General features: G+C 44.7%; 1 protein-coding gene across 6 annotated transcripts in view; it reads left to right on the top strand.

Moving 5' to 3' along the window:
• The window catches only part of GOLGA4 (golgin A4), a 456386-nt gene that overhangs the window by 340030 nt on the left and 92688 nt on the right, over positions 1-23668 (top strand). For all 6 annotated transcript variants that reach the window (XM_029589809.1, XM_029589811.1, XM_029589810.1 and 3 more), the window contains one exon: positions 3406-3536. In XM_029589809.1, the coding sequence (XP_029445669.1) occupies positions 3406-3536 (131 nt within the window). The remainder of the gene's footprint in view (positions 1-3405; positions 3537-23668) is intronic.

The following is a 23668-nucleotide window of genomic DNA, read 5'->3' as shown; positions in this document are numbered from 1 at the left end:
GTCCCCCTGCACTCCTTTACTTTTGACATTTCTCTTCTCTTACCCATGTCTTTCAAGCTTCTCTTTCTGCACCCACCTCTTATCCCTCATGCCTTTCAGGTTTTTCTCCTTCCCTATTGTTGAAATTAATTTTCCCCTACATTTCACTTGTAACATTTTAAAAGGCACACAGTGGACATCATGCACTAGGCATTAAAATGCCTTGGTCTGAGTCCGATTTTATGGAACATATGCAAATAATTAAGCATTGGTGGGCTAGGTCACTGAGAAAATTCTCTTGGGTTTTGGACTGTGGCATTGGCAATGGGGTTGACAGGCAGGCAGTACAGGAATACAATGAGTGGACACTCCAGACTTTCATGTGCTTATTCTGATCATCAGTATGCCCTTTCTTTCTACATAGTAACTTAGTAAATGATTGCAGATAAAGACCAAAAACTGTCCATATAGTCTGCCCAGTAGAGGTTCGTCCAGTTTAGGTATATGCATACACAAATTCCCTTCTTCAACCCAACAACTCCCTCTTCCCCCAAGTCTTTTACAGTACCTGTCGCCTCAACCCTTTTTCCCCATTCCCTAGAGCTAGTAGGTAATTTGTAGGAGAGGAAGTGAAAAGACAGATGTGAGGTCTAAAAATACACATGCAATGTGCCGCATGCTGTCAGCATGTTGCTTTCAGTCTCCCAGGTGGGGATGGCATATGAAAGAGTAGGGTCAATATGGTTGTGCCACACCAGAAACCACTCTTCCGCTCTCCCCGTCTCATGCCACTAGAGTGATGAAAGTTACCCGCAAGTTCAACCTATATCTTAGTTGGCATTACTTAAGTATGTGTAGCACCAGAACCCAAGAGAATTTTCTCAGTGACCTAGCCCACCAACGCTTAATTATTTGCATAAGTTCCATAAAATTGGGCCCAGACCCCAAGGCATTTTAATGCCTAGTGCATGATGTCCATTGTGTGCCTTTTAAAATGTTACAAGTGAATTTTCAAAAGGTTTCTGTGTAAAAGTGGAAGTTAAGTGTGCAAGTAATATGTACATGTGAAATAGTATTTTGTAAAAGCCAGAAACGCACGCATGCTTGCAGTATCATGTGTAAATGTGAAAGATAAAAAGGGGTTTCTGAGGAGGGGTTTGGAAGGTTATGTACAAGTCTAGGTTAAGTGGGGGGGGGTCAGGGTGAACTGGTGGAAGTCTGGAGTATTCTGCTGGATGTGTCAGCAAAATGGTGTTTCCAAGTATATGCAAAGGTAAATATTTTTATAAGCAGAGTATGTACATATTTTACAAAATACATGTATATAATTGAGGTTATTAGGTGCAGATATTACCATTTTACATGTATAAAATGCATGCATGCATTTTTATAAAATAAGTAAATGCAGTTTCCTGCATTACAAAATTACATAAATACTGACATATACGCGCATACTTTTGGGGCAGAGTTATGTGGTATTTTATAAATTGAGTGGCTGTGTCTTACTGATTATAAAGTTCTGCTGTAACTTTAGGCACATTGACTTACACGCCTATGTGCTTACGTACACTATTGAAAATTACTGTCTAAAAGTTTAGAATATATAATTATTTATGATGTTTGTTTATATGATTTTACAATTTTGTTTTAGTAAATGAATATATTTTTCTCATTTGATCGCTCCTTAGAGGAATACATGCGATGGGTGCCACTCTTAAACTTTTGCAGTGTCAGGTATTTTCTTACCTCTTAAGAGATTTTCACATCTGATGTGCATAATTATAATTCCTATTTCCTCTGTTCTTATTGCGCCATCTGTGGTTTCCTAGCAATATAGAAAAGTGGTGGCAGAAAAAGACCATATGGCCTGTCTAGTCTGCCCATCCAGCCAACTAATTCATCTTTATAATTCCTGCCATTTCCTTACTTGCTTTCTTGAATACAGATATTGTTGTCTCCACCACCTTCACAGGAAGGCCGTATCATATTTCCACTACCCTCTATGTAAATAAACATTGTCTTAGATTACTCTTGAGTCTACTCTTGTTCACCTTCATCCCATGATGCCTTGTTCTAGAGTCTCCTTTCCATTGAAAGAGATTTTGCCTCCTGTGCCAGTAAACCTTGGAGGTATTTACATGTTTCTATCATATCTACCCTATCTTACCTTTCCTGTAAGGTCTACATGTTTAGATCTTTGTCTATCTCCATAAGCTTTAGAATGAAGACCATTAACCACCTTCTGGACCAACTCCTACCAGTCTATATCCTTTTGAAGGTATGGTCTCCAGAATCATACACAGTATTCCAAATGAGGCCTCACCAGAGACCTATACAGGAGCGATATCATCTCCCTTTTTCTGCTGATTATTCCTCTCCCTGTGCAGCCCAAGCATCTTTATGACTTTTGCTGTCTCTTTATCCACCTGTTTGGCCACCTTAAGATGAGAGAGGTATAGTATAGGCAGCAAAATTCTAAGCATAAAAGAGCAGCAGGATCTGGGGGCCACCTTAAGATAATCAGATATGATGAGCCCCAGATCCTGTTGTTCTTTTATGCTTAGAAGAATTTTGCTCCCTATACTATACCTCTCCTTAAGTTTTTTGCATCCTAAATGCATAACTATGCATTTTTTTTAACTTAGTTGATAGACCCTAGACCATTCCTTGAGCTTCAGTAGATCCTGCTTCATATTTTCCACACCTTTCTGGTTGTCTTTCCTGTTGTAGAGTTTGGTATCATTGTCAAAAAGACAAACCTTTTCCCAATAATCCTTCCGCTCACGCAAATGTTGAAAAGAACAAATCCAAGGACCATTAGTAATGCCCCCTCCTCAGAGTGAACTCTATTTACCACTATCCTTCATTACCTCCCACTCAATCAGGTTCTAAGCTATGCAAATTGTGCTTTCTGTGCATAAAAATAGGGTTAGTGTACATTGCTGTGTGCAGAACATGATTTTTACTCGTAAACGTTGTGCATACCAAACATGAGTTAGGAACAGAAAAGTTGTCCTCCTGACTCAAGTTAGGGACATAACATGAATTACAAGCACATATTTTATGCTGTTAACTCATGTTTGGTGTGCACAACATTTATACACAGAAATCATGGTTTTAATTCTAAATCATGTTTTGTGTGCATTGACTATGATTTACAGTATGCATGCAGAACATTATAGGCATGGTGTTCATTTGTTGGGTTTCTGTATTGAGATGCTGTGTTTAGCAAGTACACTGATGATGTATGCAGCACTATACAGCAAACAAGTGACATAAATCTTGCAAGTATGGCAGGAGAGTGATATATAAAAATATAACAGTTTTAACTTTTGGATGTTCATAGAGCCAAAATAAGACTGAAGATTGTCTTGCATCATGTTCCAGACATACCACTGCTTCTAATTTTCCTTTCCTCCTCCACAGGCAAGGCACAAGAGGTGGAGGCTGAGTTAATGCAAACGCACCAAATAGAGTCAACCCAGTTACATCGAAAAATTATAGAAAAAGAGGATGATTTAAAGAGAACAGTTAAAAAATATGAAGAAATCTTAGAGGTAATATAGCTGAACCTTAAGATCAAATGTTTTCCTTCCAAGTTCTACTTTTATTTTAAAGACATGAAGCAGCTTTTTCCATATAGTTATATAGGATCCTCTGTTTAAGCTTTTACTTGACTGATCTGGCTTGTAAATGCTGTTGAGTTAGACAAGGATCTCTCATACATTTGGGGTTTTTTTTAATTCTCTGTGGTATTTGGGTAATTTTCTGATGTCTTGTTTGACAAAAAAAGATGCCTTTTTCCTCACCTAACGCTTGAGTGTATTGCTTTTGCTAAGTACCTGACCTGCTCACCCAGAGATATCAGCTAGAGTCTCCTACACTGCGATGCAACAGCCTGAGCCATTCCTCTAGCAGTTCTGATTAAAGAGCAAAAAAGTTAATTAAATTGAATGTAAAATGTATAGGTGCTTTATGTTTTGACGCTGGTTTGTTTTACTGTTTCACATTGTCATTGTACACACATTTGGTTCATCAGAATGAATGCCTATCTCTGCTCATCTCATAGTCTTCACAGCCAAAGCTGCACTCAGTGACAGCTTAAAAAGCAGGCACCTCTTAATGTCTGACAAAAAATTGGGTGCTGCACCCTGCTAACTTTGTATAGAACATTACAGATTTCATTTTTTTTGTGGAGATGGGAGGATCCTGACAATTTCCACCCATATAACATCCTCTTTCTCCCTCCCTGTCTAGCTTAGCCATGGCAGATACAGGTCAAGGGCCACCGACCGCAGTATCTTCCAAAAGCTGGTGTGCTTGCATCTTGAGTCTGGCCATAAGTATCGCTGCTGTCCCATGGCCGAGACTCCTTCCACCCAGGGAGTGTGAATGCTGCTTCCTCCACAGTATTCCCAGCCAACCTGAGGAACAAAAGACTTGGGAATCTACCCTGGTCTTTCCTTTTCTAACAACGCACAACACTCTGCTACTGAACTACCTGGCTGCCCCTACAACCCTCTGTTTAAGACAAAAAATATAAAGAAAAATCTTCTCTTGCCTAGCACCATGGAGCTGTCTCATGGTTTCTTCTCTTGGAAAGGTTTTTTGCACAGTAATAAGGAGCATATTACTAAGCCTAGCAATTTAGGCCCTGTCTGATGCATCAGAATTCATAAGGAAATCTTAGCGCTTAATCCAAAAAAGCAGCACAGTTCAGAATGCTGATACATTACTGATGTGTTGTCACAAGTTGTTTTTGTGGTTTTGATTTAGTGTTCAGTGAAAAATGGTACATGAAAATAGATGTCATGCCCATTGCATCACCCTGACTGATTTAATTTCAGGAAGACTGAAAAATGTTTACAGAGCTTTCTGTATATACTTGTGTGGAATTCACGTGTGTTAACTGTCATCATCTTGTGATCAAGCAGTGAAAGGGAAATAGAAAAAGAAGGCATTGAAAGCTGAACCCTGTCTAGTCCTGACAGCACCAGGCTATTGAGTAACTGTGTGTTTGCATCTGAAGCTTCTACAGCAGCTCAGTTTTATCTGGAATACCTTTGATGTAGAGTAGGATCCTGATATGGTAACCTTATATGTATTTTAATGAACAATGATTCTGACAGGACCAGAGTATATTATTTATTTATTTATTCTGCTTTTGAATACTTCAAAGCAGATTACATTCAGGTACTGTACATATTTCCCTATCCCTAAAGGGCTTACAATCTAAAGGGATTATTTACAAAATGTTTTCTCCTATTTTTTGTCTATGGGAATAATGCTTAATAAATAGGGCCCAGGTTTGTACCTGTTTCATTTCTTGATTCTTTATATCCTGACCAAACTCATAGGATTTTGTCTCTGGTTATCTGCAATATAAAAGAGATAAATTCAGGTAGAAGTAGGGGGATAGCTTAGTAACATGAAGCAATGGCATAGAGGTCCGTGCAGCATCTTTAGACAGTTTCTGCGCATTAGTACTTGGGGATAATTACATTAGTAAGAAATCTCTAGTCAGTTCAAAAAGGAACCAAAGGGAATAAAAGGACGGACCTTGCATCATTGTGTCCAGACTGTGATGTGGGATTGACTGCCTATATTAATGTCTGAAGCTATGAATGCTGCTGTCACAGCATGAATGCATCGTCCCAGCCTCTTGCTAGAATTGCAGCTTAAAATTCTGTGCATTGTAAGCTTGCTAGTGCTTCATATAAGATAGGAACAGGAGAAACTGTGTAGCAGGTGTCATGGATGGATCTATACCTGTCTCTGAGGTATGATTTCTAACCTGATGTACAAGAAGTATAAACATACAGTGTAACAGTTCACAAATCTGCTCCAAGTAATTTTATGGTTTAAATTTTCAAATGTTTTAATTTCTGTGTTCTGATTTGTCCCTGACCAGGTGTCTACTTAGCATGTGATGAAGGCCCTTTAATTATAAGGCTTAAGCTTTCACAATCTGTAATTTATGCGAGCCTTGATCTTCTAATTTTAAAACTGAAGTAGACTATTAAGAAAAAATAAGTTTAAAGCAGCAGTCCAGTTATGTTAATGAAAGTGTATCTGCTGTCTAGCAGCAGTGGCGTTTTATAGTTTATAGGCTTTTTTCACTATAATTGTTTCTATCAGAATCAGACAAATCCCTGTTTTCAAAATATTTTGTCTTTGTGCTTCTGGCAAATACTTTTTTTAATGTTTAAACTTTTTATTAAATCAAGATGCAAAATCATTGCCGGATATAACAGTAAAGTCATCTGTGCATAGTGTTTCATGTTCCTTATGCTACAAAACAATACATCACAATTATTTTTCTCCCAAACATATGGAAGTATAAGACATAAAAGTCAACCTGTTTAATCTCTTCTTCCCTGTACGTACCAGGATCAATCCAGACTGCTGGGTTATGCCTCCCTTCCAGCAGATGGAGTCAGAGAGAAACTGAAAAGGCACCTTCCATATACCCTGGTGTGCCACCTGCGATCCCTCAGTATTTCTCTGACTCCAGCAGATTGAGAGAGCATAACCTGCGGTCCTGATCATCTCCAAATTGGGAAGGGTTCCTCTGTCATTTTCTGTCAGGTTTGATTTACTTATGGGGAATCCTCTGACTAGATCAGTTTAAAAAAAAAAAAAAGATAAGAGCCTTGGCAGGCTAGGCAGGGCATTGCCCTATAGCCTATCCCTGGAGTACTCTTGGTCCCCTGCAGAGTGAGTAGAAGGGGGAGGATTCATCGGTGGGCCGGTCACTCTCCCCCTCTTCTCCAGAGACGCTGCATTCCTCGGAGACACTCATTGCAGAGAGGTTTAATTCCTCTGCAGGCTCAATAGTTCTGAGTGTTAGGGAGGCTGCTCCCCTGTGTGATTAGTAAAGTTTATTTAAAAAAAAAAAAAAAGGGTGTTGCTGAAAGCGATAATTTCAAAGTCTGAAGGTTTTTTTACACTGACCTGTTTCCCCGCGCCTGCCTTGCTCACTAGGGCCTCCAGACGGGATGGCTTGCCACCCAACAGTGTTTTGCGCCGTTTCGCACCTTTTTTCAATGTCGCGGGGAGCAGTTTGCATGGCGTGTGGGGAGCCGGGGTACCGGCTCTCCTGCGAAGGCCTCTGCTCCCGGTGCATTCCCAGGGGCGAGGGGCCTTCACGGTGACCGATTTCGGGCAGGGGGGTAGCCCTGCCGCACCAGAGGGGACACAGGTCAGCATCACTCCCCCACAGGCAGAGTCCAGGCACGCTCCTGATCTCAGAGGCAGTCATTTTGCCTCCATCGGAGCCGGCGGCGGCCATCTTGGATCGGCCCAATACTGATGCAGTTTCTATGGGGGAGGGAGAGAAGCTTCCTCCCTTGTCACCGCCAGCTCTCAGCCCTCAGAGACACTGAGATTTTCAGCGGGACTCTGGTCTACCTCCGTTTTCTCCAGCGGGGGGGACGGGGGCCTTAAAGAGACCTCACCCTTTTTCTTCCCAGTTTGTTCTGCTTCTCCATAAGGCTTATATGGAGGCAGAAACTGACTGGGAAAATCGGTCTCCTGTCCCAGCTAAGGTTTTTAAGGGCCCAACATTCCAGGAAAGCTGAAGATTGGGAGTGCCTTGTATGGTCCAAACTACTGGGCCACCCATTCAGGTCCAGGCTACGGATCCTGTCTCTCAGGACCCTCCCACTTAGGACCTGGATGATGATGTGGGTAGTGCGGATCCCGTGGAGGGGGACGATCCGCAGATACTCCGTTTGTTCTACAAGGAGGAACTGGACCCATTAATTTCACATGTGCTTCAGGAACTTGAGATCCCAGTCCCACAGGCAATTCCAGATACTGCGCCAGGAGACTCTGTGTTATCGGGACTCCGCGCTCCACCACAAACCTTTCCTTTCCATCCAAAACTTTTGCAGATCGTCTCCTGGGAGTGGGATACCCCGGAAGCTACCCTACGGGTCAGCCGAGCTGTGCAAAAGTTTTATCCGCTTCCTATGGAGTCCTTGGAGCTCCTTAAGAACCCCAAGATGGATTCGGCGATCACGGCCATTGCCAAGCATACCACCATCCCTGTTACGAGTGGCACGGCGCTCAAGGACCTTCAGGATCAGAAACTGGAAGTTTTGCTCAAGCGGATTTTTGAAGTTTCAGCCTTAGGAGTGAGGGCCATGGTCTGCAGCAGCATGATGCAGAGGGCTACCTTACAATGGGTCCAACAGCTGCTCATGACTCAGGATCTTCCTCCAGAAGAAGCTGAACAAGCGAACCGCATGGAATTTGCGATAGCTTATACCACGGATGCCTTGTATGACCTTCTCCGCACCTCGGCCCGGAGTTGGCTTCTGCAGTTTCGGCAAGGCGGCTTCTATGGCTGCGTAACTGGTTGGCGGATGCCTCCTCTAAGTCGCAATTGGGAGCTTTTCCTTTTCGGGGCAAGCTCTTATTTGGCGACGAATTAGAACAACTGGTTTGCTCCTTGGGGGAGAACAAGGTCTACAAACTACCGGCAGACAAGCCCAGGTCGTTTCATTCTCCCGGCACGTTTCGTGGCCGCTTCCGGGGACAGCGCCGCTTCCGCTCTGGGAGGGGCTCTTCCTCTTACGCTTCCCGGCAACCACCCGCAAGATGTCAAGCATGGACACATTCCTTTCGTGGCAGGCGGCCTCAGCAATCGGGCGCCTCGCATACCTTCGCCAATAATAAGGTGTCCCAATGAAGGGACGCTGGCCCATCCCTCAGTTCTGGAGGTCAGGGGACGTCTCTTCCACTTTCGGGAGGAATGGGCCAGGATCACCTCAGACCAGTGGGTCCTCGACATTATAAATCATGGCTACGCTTTGGATTTTGCATGGCCTCTTCGCGATCTGTTTCTCATCTCCCCCAGTGGGCCTCCGACGAAACAGCAAGTGGTTTGGCAAACACTAACTCGATTGCGGGCCCTGGGAGCCATTGTTCCAGTTCCCCCAGCCGAGCAGCGGACCGGTCGCTACTCCATTTACTTTATCTTTCCCAAGAAGGAGGGCACTTTCCGCCCGATATTAGACTTGAAGCAGGTAAACAGAACGTTGCGTATCCCGCGCTTCCGAATGGAGACATTGAGATCCGTCGTTGCGGCTGTCCACAAAGGCGAATTTTTGGCTTCTTTGGATCTAACAGAGGCTTATCTCCACATAGGGATCCAGGAATTTCATCAGAGGTTTCTCAGGTTCATGATCTTGGGGAACCATTACCAGTTTTATGCCCTGCCCTTCGGGCTGGCGACAGCACTGAGAGTCTTCACCAAGGTGATGGTGATGGTAGCAGCAAGCCTTCGGAGAGAAGGCATATTGGTACACCCCAACTTGGACGACTGGCTCATTTGGGGGAATCAAGGATACTCTGCAAGGATGCAGTACAGTCTGTTTGAACCATCTGAGCTCCCTCGGCTGGGTTGTCAACTATTCCAAGAGCAAGCTGGTTCCATCCCAGACGTTGGAATTTCTGACACCAGTTTGGGCAAGGTTTTCCTACCACAGGTGAGGATGGAGTGACTAATCTCTCAGGTTCATCGCCTGTTAGCTCTTCCATTACCCATGGTGTGGGATTATTTGCAGGTTCTTGGTTTTATGGCATCCACACTGGAGTTAGTACCGTGGGCTTTTGCTCATATGCGTCCTCTGCAGAGGGCACTACTTTCGCATTGGGATCCCAAATCGGCGGAGTTCCAACTACCATTACCACTCCTCAAGCTGGCCAGGTCCAGTCTGGACTGGTGGTTGATTCTGGATTACTTGCTCCAGAGCGTGGATCTGGAGCCCCCTCAATGGATCATTTTGACGACGGACACCAGCCTGACGGGTTGGGGGGCAGTCTGTCAGTCACGGTCCGCGCAGGGCCTTTGGACGTTGCCACAGACCAAGTGGTCCATCAATCACTTGGCGCTACGCCACTTTCTTCCATTGGTTCGCCACCAGGCAGTTCGGGTTCTCTCCGACCACTGTGGCTTACATAAACCGGCAAGGGGGCACAAAGAGTCGACTGGTATCCTCCGAAGTGAGCAGGTTGATGGATTGGGCGGAGCATCACCTGTCTCGCATAGCGGCATCTCATATAGCCGGGGTCGACAATATCCAAGCGGACTTCCTCAGTCGTCAGCAACTAGATCCTGGAGAGTGGGAGCTGTCAAACAAGGCTCTGCGGCTTATCATCCGGTGGGGGACCCCCAGGTTAGACTTGATGGTGACTCACCTGAATGCGAAAGTAGCTCATTTCTTCAGTTGCAGAAGGGAGCATGGCTCAGAAGGCGTGGATGCTCTGGTTCTTCCTTGGCCCACGCATGTTCTCCTCTATGTGTTTCCTCCATGGCCGCTGGTGGAGAAGATTTTGCGCTGGATCAAATCCCACAGGGGACATGTCATTCTGGTGGCCCCAGATTTGCCAAGGAGGCCGTGGTTCGTGGATCTGATCAACCTGGTGGTAGACGGTCCCTTACGTCTTGGCCATCTGCCTCACCTGCTTCGGCAGGGCCTAGTATTTTTCGATCAGGCCGATCGCTTTTGTCTAACGGCTTGGCTTATGAGAGGCGGCAGTTGAGAAAGAAGGATTACTCGGAGGCGGTTATTACTACCCTCCTCCACGCTCGTAAGACCTCTACTTCCGTCACCTATGTTCGGGTTTGGAATGTGTTTGATTCGTGGTGCTGTGGGTTGAATGTGTCCACAAGGCAGGCCGCCATTGGTCATATTCTTGCCTTCTTGCAGAACGGTCTAAAGAAAGGTTTGTCGTACAGCTCGCTTCGAGTACAGATAGCAGCCTTGGGCTGTTTTCGAGGTAAGGTCGATGGGGCTTCCATCGCCCTTCACCTGGACGAGGCCAGATTCTTGAAGGGGGTCAAACACCTACGGCCACCGGTACGTTCTATCTGTCCGTTTTGGAGTCTGAATTTGGTTCTTCGTGGTCTGTGTAGACACCGTTTGAACCTTTAAAGAGGGCGATGCTGAAGGATTTAACGCTTAAGACGGTGTTTCTCGTGGCTATCTGCTCAGCTAGACGAATCTCAGAACTTCAAGCTTTGTCCTGTCGGAAGCCTTTCCTTCGCATCACGGACTCAGGAGTTTCTCTTCGCACCGTTCCTTCCTTTTTGCCTAAGGTAGTTTCGGCCTTTCACGTCAACCAGACAGTTGAATTGCTGGTGTTCTCAGATGAGGAAAGGAACACTCCTCGGGAGAAGGAGCTTAAGAGGTTGGATGTTCGAAGGGTTCTCTTGCAGTACTTGGAAGTTACCAATCCTTTTCGGTAGTCTGACCATCTCTTTGTCTTGTGGAGTGGTCCTAAGAAAGGGACTAAGGCTTCTAAGGCTACTATTGCCTGCTGTCATGGGCGTACCGTTCCGGAGGGGCTTAAGGCACATTCTCTTTGCTCACAGGCTGTGTCATGGGCGGAGAGTGAATGCGTCTTACCCCAGGAAATTTGCCGGGCGGCTACTTGGAAATCTTTGCACACGTTTGCCAAGCATTACCATTTGGATGTTCGAGATCCAAAGATGGACTCGTTCGGCAGCAGTGTGCTTTGAGTGGGGATCTCTAGGTCCCACCCCCTTTAGGGCAGCTTGGGTACATCCCAGCAGTCTGGACTGATCCTGGTACAACAGGGAAAGGAAAATTAAAACCTGTTAATTTTCATTCCTGTAGTACCAAGGATCAGTCCGGACGCCCGCCCAGAGGAAGGAGAGTCCCACTCGTCTGCTTGTATTGTTTCTCTTTTACAGATTTTTCAGAGCATCTTGATGGATACCACATCGATCTTTTTATCGAAACTTCATACTTGTTTCTGAGGTTACTTGTTTCAGAAGTTGATGTTTGTATTGATCTAGTCATTGGTTGTTACCATATGTTACATTCATTCTGCTTTGATGTTGATTATACTGAGGGATCGAGGTGGCACACCAGGGTATATGGGAGATGCCTTTTCAGTTTCTCTCTGACTCCATCTGCTGGAAGGGAGGCATAACCCAGCAGTCTGGACTGATCCTTGGTACTACAGGAACGAAAATTAACAGGTGAGAATAATCTTCCTTTATTCTCCCAACTAAGATCACTATATATTTACTACCTTACCCAAATAACTCTCATCTTCCCCCCTCTTTCTCCATTCCCCTAAAAATCCCTTACAGCTTATATTGGCACACATAGCAATAGCTGTACTTCGAATTACAAGTTGTCTGAGTATCAGACCCAATAACCACAACTTTAATTCGCACTCCCATTCATATCCAAGCGATCCTTGAGCCCTGTCTGCCAGAAATTTTTAAATTAATACATATGTGCGAACTTCCCAGTCCAAACTCATCTGATGATGTTCAAAACATGTTTCATTAAATTCCCATCTGTTGTACCTTATATTAAATAAAATTACCATATCCCCCCAAACCCTCAGTTCTTCTACTCCCTCTTAGCTGAACTCTCCTATCCCCTTGTCCCCTAAATTCCAGATCAATCATCTTCTTTCCCATAAAGGTTGAAATGACAATCCTGTTCAGGGTGCCACCTCACCCAGTTCTTCCAAGCTGCCCAGCAAACCATTATTTTTTCTGAAGAATCAGTCCAACAAATAATTTCAAAATGCTCCAAATTATTTCTGCAGTCTTTTGTAGCAAATCTTCACAAAAACCCTGACTACCAGAAGTTTCTTGAGATTGCCATATGTATAAAGTTCCACCAGGGATTCCAGCACTCTTCTAATCCCAGAAACCTTATCAAATGCAGATAAGATAGAAAACAGGAGACAGGAACCAACTCAGTCATAACAGGGACATCACATGAAAAAGATCCAAAGTAGAAATGGGTCACTAAGTTCAGTTAACAGTAATGTCATCCATCTATACTGTTTCATGGTTGGACTCTCTTTAGCCTGGCCGAAGTCAACTTTTTCATGCTGCACCACTGCTGTTTTCTCCTACAGTTTAGATACAAATATCCATGCTTCAGGAGAGTTTAACCAGACTATCTTCTTTTCACGAACCACCTTTAATTTGGCTGGGTATAACAGCATGCAACACATTTTAAGGTCATGTTGCTTGGAGCAAGCTGGAGCAAACTCCCAACATAATGAGGCACGTTTAGTTGAATAATCCTGGAAAACTAAAATCTTATTATTGTACATCAACTTCTCACCCTTTTGTATAGCTTGCATTATATCATTCTTATGAATGAAATTTAAGATGCATGCTATTACAACTCTAGGCCTTCCATCTTCCAGCATTTTCTGACCTAATCTGTGTGCATGCTTTGTGGGTTTCTTCTGTGGCCCACGTCTTGAGGGAACCAGGTTTCTAAAAATCCCTGCATCAGCATATAAAACACTTTCTGGGATGCCTACAAAGCAGAAGTTATTTTGACAGGATGTATTTTAAGGATCCTCAATTTTTTCCTCTTATTTTAGTACCATTTCTTTTAGTTTAGTTGCCTCATTGACCATCTCCTGCAGATAGTCTTGCAAAGAATAAACGTGTTCCTCCACCTTATTCATGCACTTCCCAAAAGCAGACAATATCGCTCTAATCTGCAGCATCCCCTTTCTTGGCCATTTCGATGTGCAGAAGAGTGAAAATTTTACATACTGATGGATCACGGCTTGGGACAGTATCCTGGCATATAGTCACAGATCAGCTATACATCTGGACTGTGCTTCTAGGATGGTATTTTTTTAACAATGACCATGCCTCTTGCACACTTTTTACCTTTGTAGCTGCTCCTTTCAGTTTTTTTCTAACTATTTTTCTCATTTTCTCAGTTTCCCTTTTGAAAGTTTAGCACAAGAGCCGTGGATTTGCTTACTGTACCCCTTCCAATCATTAATTCAAATTTGATCACATTATGATCACTATTGCCGAGCGCCCCCACCACCGTTACTTGTCTCACCAAATCCTGTTGTCCACTGAGAATTAGATCTAAAATTGCTCCCTCTCTCATTGGTTCCTGAACCAATTGCTCCATAAAACTGTCATTTATTCCATCCAGCAACTTTATCTCTCTAGCATGTCCCGATGTTACATTTACCCAGTCAATATTGGGGTAATTGAAATCTCCCATTATTACCACACTACCAATTTGGTTAGCTTCCCTAATTTCTCATAGCATTTCACTGTCCATCTCACAATCTTGACCAGGTGGACGGTAGTATACTCTTATCACTATAGTCTTCCCCAACACACAAGGGATTTCTACTCATAAAGATTTGATTGAGCATTTAGTCTCATGCAGGATGTTTATTCTGTTGGACTCTATCCTGGACATAAAGCACTACATCACCTCCCGGGTTCTCCTCTCTGCGATATAATTTGTACCCTGATATAGCACTGTCCCATTGGTTATCCTCCTTTCCACCATGTCTCTGAGATGCCAATTAAGTCTGTCATCATTCACTGCTATACATTCTAATTCTCTCATCTTACTTCTTAGACCTCTGGCATTAGCATACAAACATTTCAAAGTTTGTGTTTTGTTTGTATTTTCATTCAGCTTTTTAATTGAGAGGGATAACTTAGAATTTTTTAGCTCAGGTGAGTTTTTAGTTACAGGCACTTGGACTACTTTTCTTATTATTGGAACCTCACTGTCAGGATGCCCTAATTGTAATGCATCATTAGATCCTTTGAAGATAACTCCCTCTGAACCATGCGCTGCTGAGCGACTGTCTGCTTTCCCCTTTGTTCTAGTTTAAAACCTGCTCTATCTCCTTTTTAAAGGTTAGCACCAGCAGTCTGGTTCTAACGATGGCAGTGGTAGAGTGAAGATCTGCCCATGAGGGCTCTATCCCCCTCAGGCTGAAGAGGACCAGGGCGACCTGGTTAAGACTGGCCTGCAAGGGTACTACCTCCCGCAGACTGAAGACCACAGTGATGTGACAGACCTCAGGAGGTGCTGGAGGCAGACTGTGAAAAGGAAGGAGGAGTGGGAATGTTTCACTCCCTTGGCTTCCTCTCCCCATCTCTTTCATTTCCAGGGGTGAGAAAGTGAGAGCTTGTATGTGTGTCTGCAGAGAATGTGAGCTTGGGGGGGGGGGGGGGGGAGAGCATATGAGAGTGAGAGCCTGAGTGTGTGAGGGAGTCTGTGAGAGAAAGCATTTATGTATATATGTGTGTGTGTGTGGAAGGGAAGAAGACAGTAGTAGAAAAGACACTGAAGAGGAATTAGGAAATGAGCGACAAGGGAAAAAATGGGAAAGAGAGACCAGGACCAACTGATTAGAAAAATACAAAGATCAGACAACAAAGGTAAAAAAAAAAAATATATATATAGAGAGAGAGAGAGATGTTAGCAATTTAAATATGTCATCTTTGGGAATGTGCATTCTTATATTTTTGTATTTTGCTCTTTCTTAAGTATTCCACTGTTCAGACATTTTAGTTTCTCAGGCTTTCTATTTTGGCTGCCCACCCAGGCCCACCCGTGGCTACGCCACTGCCTCAGCCGTCTCTTCTCCAAGCTGAACAGTCTTAACCACTTTAGTCTTTCTTCATAGGGAAGCTGTTCCATCCCCTTTATCATTTTAGTTGCCCTTCTCTGTACCTTCTCCATTGCAACTATATCTTTTTTGAGATGCGGCAACCAGAATTGTACATAGTATTCAAGGTGCGGTCTCACCATGGAGCAATGCAGAGGCATTACGACATAATGGGGTAGATTTTCACAAAGCGCGCCTTAGCGTACTTTTGTTGGTGCATCAGGCGCCAACAAAAGTACGCTGGATGGCCCCGGATGTTGACGTCAGCTCACAACTCTAAAAGCAGCCCCTTTAGTGTTGTGAGCTGACACAGAGCCAACCCTTGCCTCAGCAACAGGTCTAGTTCTTTCTAGTAGTGGGTTGCTTCGTGTGCTTGTCCTGGCTCCGTGTTCCTGCTTCCGTTCCTGGCTCCGTGTTCCTGATCCTGCCTCCGTGCCATAGGTTACTGTCCCCGTGTTTCTGTCCTTCGGACTGATTCTTTGGCTTGACCTCAGTATGTTGTCTGCTGCCTGCTCCAACCTTCTGCCTGTTTCCTGGACTCTGCTCTCTTGACTGCCTGTCCTGACCTCTGGTTTTGTCTGCTCGCTGCCTTCCCTGATCTTCAGCCCATCTTCTGGATTCTGCTAGTCTGCCATCATCCTCGGATTCGTCACCTGGAGACCCGCACCTAAGTCCATCTGGTCCCAGTTCCCAAGGGCTCAACCTGCGGGGAATGAGGGCTGATATTGGTGAAGGTCCTGTTGGATCTTCACGTCACCTGTACCACTTGCCGACAACAAAGACTTGCAGGGGGACCTCCTTCTACCGGTAGCATCAACCTCGTCTCGGTCCAAGGGTCCACCCCCGTAACATATGCTTTGTATTTCCTCCTCCTCTCTGTTTGCCTGGGAACACCCACATCCCGCATCCAGTGGCAGCAGTAAAAGAACAGCACTGCTGCAGTGCTGATTCACCTCTACCACTTGAAACCAGTAAGTCAGGAAAGCAGCAGACGAGAGGTGCAGCTGAAGGAAGTTGCAGTGCACTGATCGTAGATAGGTCCAGGACAGGAGGAGATGAGTGCCAAGGCCCAGGAAGTAAGAAAGAAGAGATGGCCTTAAGATGAAGAAAAGGCAATAGGAGAAAAGCATTGACCAAAAGCTGGGAAGGATAGCTGGCTGTAGGGAGTGCAATGGGTAGAGTAAGAGAATCAGTGTGCTGGGAATGGGGGAAAGATGAGGAGAGGACTGCTGACTGGACTTTGACTGGCGCACTAAGCATGTCCACAATGCCGCTAACTACGCGTCCACGTGGGGTTCCTCTTCATTCTCTTCCTTTCCGCGAAGCTGCTGCCTCGTGGTTTGTGAGCTTGCGCTTTTTCACAATTTTTCAAACTTTTTGCTTCCTCCATTGCACAGGGTCCCTTGGATTTTCATCATTTCCTTTCTCCGTGACCTGGTACGTTTTTCGCTTCTTTGCGGTTGATCTTCGAAGGTTCCATTTCCCAGTGTCCGCTGACCATCAACCGCACGCCGCATACTTTTTTCGATGGCATCAACCTGTTTCCTCCAGTGCCCCCAGTGCCTCTGGATTATGTCCATCAGAGACTCTCATGAGGTGTGTGTCCTCTGCCTGGGGCATCCCATGATGTATGAAGTTGCGACCTCTGTGCCCAGATGACCCTAAAGGGCCATTGGGTACATCTCGATAAGATGGAGAAATTATTTGGCCCCGGAAACCTCCACGTCTCTCGGTAAGGAGGTTCATATTTCAACTTCAGGCACAGCAACCAGCCCAATTTAGGAGCAGGAGGCCAACCGTGGTCTCTGTCATCCCGTTTCTGGTCGGGTTCCTCTCCGTCTCCCTCAGTCTGGGAAAAGACCGTGGTGACCAGAGAGTAATAAAAAAAAATCTTCACCACTCATCATCAAAACCGGGTCATGGACCTGCATCAACATCGATGCCTCTGAAGCGGCCCCGGGCAGAGGAAGCGGTTCCCTCCGGCCCCTCTGAAGACTCTCGGCAGCCTCCACCGACACTAGTGGAGGAATCGGTGCCCCCCAGCTCTCCAGGGGATGTCCCGATTCCGCCGCAGCTCCTCAAACAGTCTTGTCATCGGCTGCCTTCGAGGAGGAGTTAGAGAGGTGCATGCGGTTGGTGGTCGGCCGGACCCTGCAAGGCTTCGAGCCTCCGGTTCCACTGGGACCACCATCTCCATGGGAGCTTACTCCACCAGTGCTTGCGCCCTTACTGGAGCGGCTCGATATGCTGCTTAGTGTTTTACCAATGCAGCCGGCTCCGGTGCCCCAAACCCCTTTGCAGCTGATAGGGGCACCGTTGCCACAGCCACTGGCCCCCATACTGGTGAGCGACTCCTCCAAGGAAGTACACTGGGTTCGATGGCAGCTCAGAGACGCCTGGTGCTTCGCCACTTTCTAGCTCTCCCAGGGCCTTTGGAATTGGTTCTACCGGTGCCTCTGGCGCCTTTTTCGGTGCCCTCGAGGCCCGCACCCTGGACTCAGCTGGGTCTCCCAGCCCCTGCATTCCCGGGGGATCGCAGTGAGGGAGAGGCCCCATATGACTCCTGGGCAGGGGAATCGTCCATATCCTCTACTGCGGAATCTGAGAACCTTCCCTCCGTGCCTTCTCTTCCAGCGGATCGGCGGAAATCTCCCCCGGAGGATCTCTCCTTCACGGGGTTTGTGAAGGCTATGGCAGAATCTGTGCCTTTCCAATGTTTAACTGAGCAGGACTCTAGGCACAAGATGCTTGAGATTCTGCAATTCTTGGATGCCCTGAAAGAGGTTGTGGCAGAACCCATGTATATTTTCATAGAGTTGGTGGCCTGCCTTTGGGAGCATGCCATATTGGTTCTTCCTGTGAACCATAAGATGGGCGTCGTTTATCTGGTCCAACCTACCACTGGTTTTGAGCGCCGCCAGCTCCCCCACCAGTCAGTGGTGGTAGAATCCGCCATGAAGACGCAAAGATGATCCACACCCATGCCTCGGCCCCCCCTCCCCCCCCCCCCCCCCAGGGCAAGAGCATAGAGCCCTTGATGCCCTGGGTCACCTTATTTTTCAGGGTGCAGTGTTGACGGCCCCCATTGCTTGTTACCAGCTATGTATGGGTCAGTACTCTAGAAACCTGTGGAAACAGGCCCAGGAGTTCAGTGAGCACCTGCCACTAGAATTCCAGGAGGAATTTCAAAAGGTCGTTCAACAGGGCCTTGAGTGCGACAAGCACAAAGTCTGCTTTGCCTATGATGTCTTCGAAACAGCTAAGAGAACTGCTGTGGTGGGCATCGGGGCTCGGTGGACCACATGGCTGTTCACCTCTGATCTTCGACCTGAAGTCCAGAACCGCCTGGTTTATTTGCCATGTTTGGGTGACAATCTGTTTGGTGACAGAATTAGAGATGGTGGCACAATTGAAGGACTATCAGGAGACCCTTCAGCAACTGTCCATCAGTACCTCTGACACCCAGCCACCCAATGAACTCCCTCTGTATAACCCAAAGCGGCCTTTTTATCGGCCCTACAAATTCTACCTGCCAGCACCGAGGTCCAGGGCAGGATTGCAAGAGGACGTTTGCCTTTTACTTGGAATGGACGGCACCCCCATCGCGTCTCCATTCAACTTTTTGTCTTCTTCGACAAAAACAGGTTAGGAGTCGAGGTTTCCACGCAGACCCTATCCCATTAGCTAGCAGACTGCATTGCCTTCTGCTTAGCACAGGCGGGTTTGCAGCTTGATGGTCACATCAAAGCCCACTCCGTACAGGCCATGTCAGTCTTGGTGGCTCACTTGCGTGCAGTTCCCATTCACGAGATTTGTAGAGCGGCGACTTGGAGTTCCTTCCACACATTCACCTCTCATTATTGCCTGGGCAAGGATGCAGGCAGGACTGTCGATTCAGACAGTCCGTCCTCCATAATCTCTTTCAGCCATAAAAACCCAACTCTCTTTCCGTGGGCTCTGTCCTTGGGTGCAGGCCTGCTCCTGTGATTGTTACCGCTCCAATTATTGTGCACGTTGGCAAAAGTTCTCTGCGGCACATGTTCAGAGCAGCCTGAAGCTACTTAATCACTCGTGTGTGGACTACCATCCTGCTAGTCCTTGGAGAAAGCAGAGTTGTTACCTGTAACAAGTGTTCTCCAAGGACAGTAGGATGTTAGTCCTCACGAAACCTGTCCGCCACCCCGCAGACTTGGATTTCTTTGGTGTTTTTTAATTTCCTTTTCGTGAACTCTATGTTATAAGACTGAAGAGGGACCTCACGTGGATGCGTGGTTAGTGGCATGCTGGGCATGCTCAGTGTGCCAGTCAAAATTTCTAGAAACTTTGACAAAAGTGTTCCGTGCCGGGCATCATCTGATGATGTCACCCATGTGTGAGGACTTACTCCTGCTGTCCTTGGAGAACACCTGTTACAGGTAAGCAACTCTGCTATCCTTAACTCAAGCTCACTCACTTGCTCAACCAGCTGAACAAAGGTCATCTTCATGATGTGTTTCTCACTCATGGCCAATATTCTTGCAGTCCCAAGATATGCATGCAGTGAGAATACAGTCTGTATGAGCCATGCATAGGGCAACCATAGAACTCCAGGTCAAGGGGCCTAAGTTCAGTTAGTCCTGGTTTTACCTTGTTACATGCACAAAGATATATTGTTCTGGCAACTGTTTGATACAGGATGCTGGGCTCAGTGGATTATTGGTGTGACTCAGGATACCACCTCTTAGGTTCTAATGATCTCCTTCAGAAAAGTAATTAAGTAGTTTCAGATAAATAATCTGTTATATTTCTTACTTTAGATAGATAATTGAATAAGTTATCAGTTATTTTGTTTTATTTAACATAATTGCTTATGCCTCATTTTTTCCAGATGGTTGCATATTCAAAGGCAAGTGTGTTTTTTTTAAATAGCAGGATTTAACATTTTTAAATTTTTTGGGGAGTTACATTTAGGTTTTGCATTTTAAAAGATCACCTAGCTTTTATATTTTGCTGTTATGCAATATGTCTTGGCTAGTTATTTGTCAAATCTGCATCCATAAAACTAGCTTATTGAGTTGATGTACGTATTTTTATTTCAAGGGATCCAAAAGAACCACTGAAGATTGTTACTTTGTCATTCTGAGGGTAAAATTCAAGATCATTTCTGAGGAAAAATAGTGCTTTACCCTCAAATGATGTTTTGCTAAATTGCCTGCTCAGTAAGAGGGTAAAGTGATGTGCATTTGTCATGCATGTTAAGTTTACCCAGACTGAGCAGAGACATTCCTGAAGGATGGATTGAGGAAAGGTTTGCATTTATATGTATACCTTTACATTTTTAAAAGTATGTGGGTAAATTTTCCTGAAAAGATCTGTGCACAACTTAGTAGATGTAATTGTGTGCAGGTAGATTTTGGTGGGATAATTTTATAAATGTAAGTTCGCTTTGAGAACTGGTGTGACTTATGCACATATTTGATTTCAAATTTTGGTGGACTATTAACATTGCTGTTCCCATAATCTGTCCTGTAGTATCTTACTCTCATAAAGCATGTTTTACACCTTTCATTTTCCGTGCAGGAAATGAAGCACATTTATTCTATACACATGAAGTTTTACTCCAGTGCCTGGAAGGCTTTCACACTTGCAGCTGATGCACAGGAGGTACAGCGTGCTCTCGTGTGGATTGCTGTGACTTTACCTCTTCCTTAGTTCTGTTTCTACTTCTATATAAGTGCTCACATTTTCTCTCTGAACCCTGGATAGTTTTATAAACTATTGGAAAGCCTGTCTTGTGTTTAGCTCTTTCTGAATTATTTGTGTGCTTTTCTAAAATGATTTATTTATAGAAATTTCAATATTGCAAGTCACATAAGAATTTTTGTTAAAAAAAAAGAAGTCCAGAAAACCCATCAAACTAAAGTAAACGGGAAATAAGATAAAAAAATATCACCAATCCAAATAAGAGAAAGGGGGAAAAAACTAGGTTGACATGACATATCAAATTAGACCCCAAAAATGGGGATGAGGAGGAATCAATAAGCTTTCAAAACTAAAAAGGAAAATAAACTTAAAAAGGTAAAGGCATTAACATGAGCCCAAACAAATATATATCATGTCTAGTTTTCATCAACCCCTCCTCCCATAGATGGACAGACTCAGGGCTGGTGCAAGAAAATTTGGCCTCCTAGGTGAACCTTTATTCATTCTCTCCTCTGCCCCCCCCCCCCCCCAATGTTAACTATTGGTGGCAGCTCCAGCACATTACTCCCTTGTCTGGTGATATTGGGCTCTGGTACAACAGCACTCTGGACCTCATGTTGACAGGAGTTTGTGGACCCCAAAATCTTGGTGCTCTAGGCCAGTGGTCCCCAACCCTGTCCTGGGGGCCCACCAGCCAGTTGGGTTTTCAGGATATCCACAATGAATATGCATGAGAGAAAATGTACATGTTTTGGAGGCAGTGCATGCACATTTTCTCTCATGCATATTCATTGTGGATATCTTGAAAACCCGACTGGCTGGTGGGCCCCCGGGACAGGGTTGGGGGCCACTGCTCTAGGCGACTGCCTAATGGAAGTACAAGCCCTGGAGAGACTCTGGTGGTGGTCTTAGCTTCAAGAAAAGTTCTTAACTGATCTGGGACAAAGAAAACATAATTTACCTTACAGTAATTAATAATACATTTACATAGATATATATCATAAAAAGAAAGTAATACCAAGTGTCTTACTGCATTGCAAAGAATAACTTCCTTCTCTCTTGTGTCGACCTTCAATGTCAGTAAAAATGCAAATGCTTTATCCTATAAATAAAGTTTGAGCTTTACAAAATATAAGCACATGACTATATTCATATCTTGTTCAAAAACAAATGAGTCCATCAAAGTAGCACTGATATGTTCTTCTTGCCTCAAGTTCTTAAAGCAGTTAAATTGGGGATATCTAGTTGTAATAAAGGTTCCTCTTGTACTTACATCACCCCATTTCCCTTTAAGTAAATAATAGATTTTATTCGCTGGGGGATATGCTTTAAGTGTAATATTCAAAATTTCCACAAGATATTTTTTACAGAGTCGTCAAAAGAATATGCCCTGGGATCTAGAGAAATTCAGGAGATGAAGGTTCTAATGCCATGGAAAATTTTCTAATTGTTTAACCTGATATAATAAAACTTTATCTTGAATCAGTATGGCATTCATAAATTTCAAGTTCTTAATATCTTTTTCTAACCCTTCCATTGTACTTTTAAGCTCCCTAGAATCTGTCACTTGATTAAGCACACGTTCTTTCATATTCACAGCCAAAACATCTGTATCCGCAGAACAGATAACAATTGAGGCATCAAATCTCACCAGGGCTGTCAATGTTGTATCTAGGAAGACCACTGGTGGGCTGGCTAGAGGAGTCAATCATCTAATAGCTAGACCAGGTTGCAGTCTCATCACTGGGCCTGGAGAATCTGCTGCCAACTGGTAGTTTTGCAGCTTCCAACTGCAAAACTACCTGCCTTATATGTGAGTTGTCTTCCTCCGCCCAAATCAATGTTAGCAGCGAGAACTCCTGCTCTGACCCAGCTCCCTTCATCCCAACCCAGATGCCCATATCATCCATCAGCTCCGGCATTGCTGCTGAGTCAAGATCAGTCTCACTACATTGTAAAAGCTGACATCCAAGGAGGGAAAAGAGAAACATTTCACCTAATTGTTAAGCCCTTCTCAGTCTGTAGTAGTAATGAGGCTACAACCCTGGAAAAGTCTGGCTGACAGGAGAAGAAGCCAGCCAACTGCTGCTGAGCCACAGAAGGTGTCAATGTTGGTTATTTACCCTGAGCTTCTTATTGATGCACCTTTGCGGAGAACTTGCTGCGTCCTCTGATGAAGATATCTATTTGAAACACTAGTGTCTGGTCACTTTTTCAAGGGCCACTACTACATCGCTCATGGTTTTGATTTGTAGTCCTTTACTACACAAATGCAGATGTTTTTAATTGTATATAAATGTTTCTAAAAAAAATGTTAAGCCCTCTATAGTGATTTATGGGTCTCTCTTGATAATTACAAAGGTCACACAGCAAAAGTATGATAATTCATTTGCATCATCAGGCAACCTTGGTCATAGGTATATCATTTTACCATAGATACCCCTTAAATGCCTTCTTATATTTCAGACTCAAAGACAGTAAGTAGGGTTTTTGTTTTAACTTGGCCCTTTGCTTCTTTGAACTTTCAGCTCAGCTGGAATCAGCT

This window comes from Rhinatrema bivittatum, chromosome 2, assembly GCF_901001135.1.
Source record: "Rhinatrema bivittatum chromosome 2, aRhiBiv1.1, whole genome shotgun sequence".
NCBI classification, from domain to species: Eukaryota; Metazoa; Chordata; class Amphibia; order Gymnophiona; family Rhinatrematidae; genus Rhinatrema; species Rhinatrema bivittatum.
The sequence above is the reverse complement of the archived record's forward strand: the minus strand, read 5'-3'. Positions and strand labels throughout refer to the sequence as shown.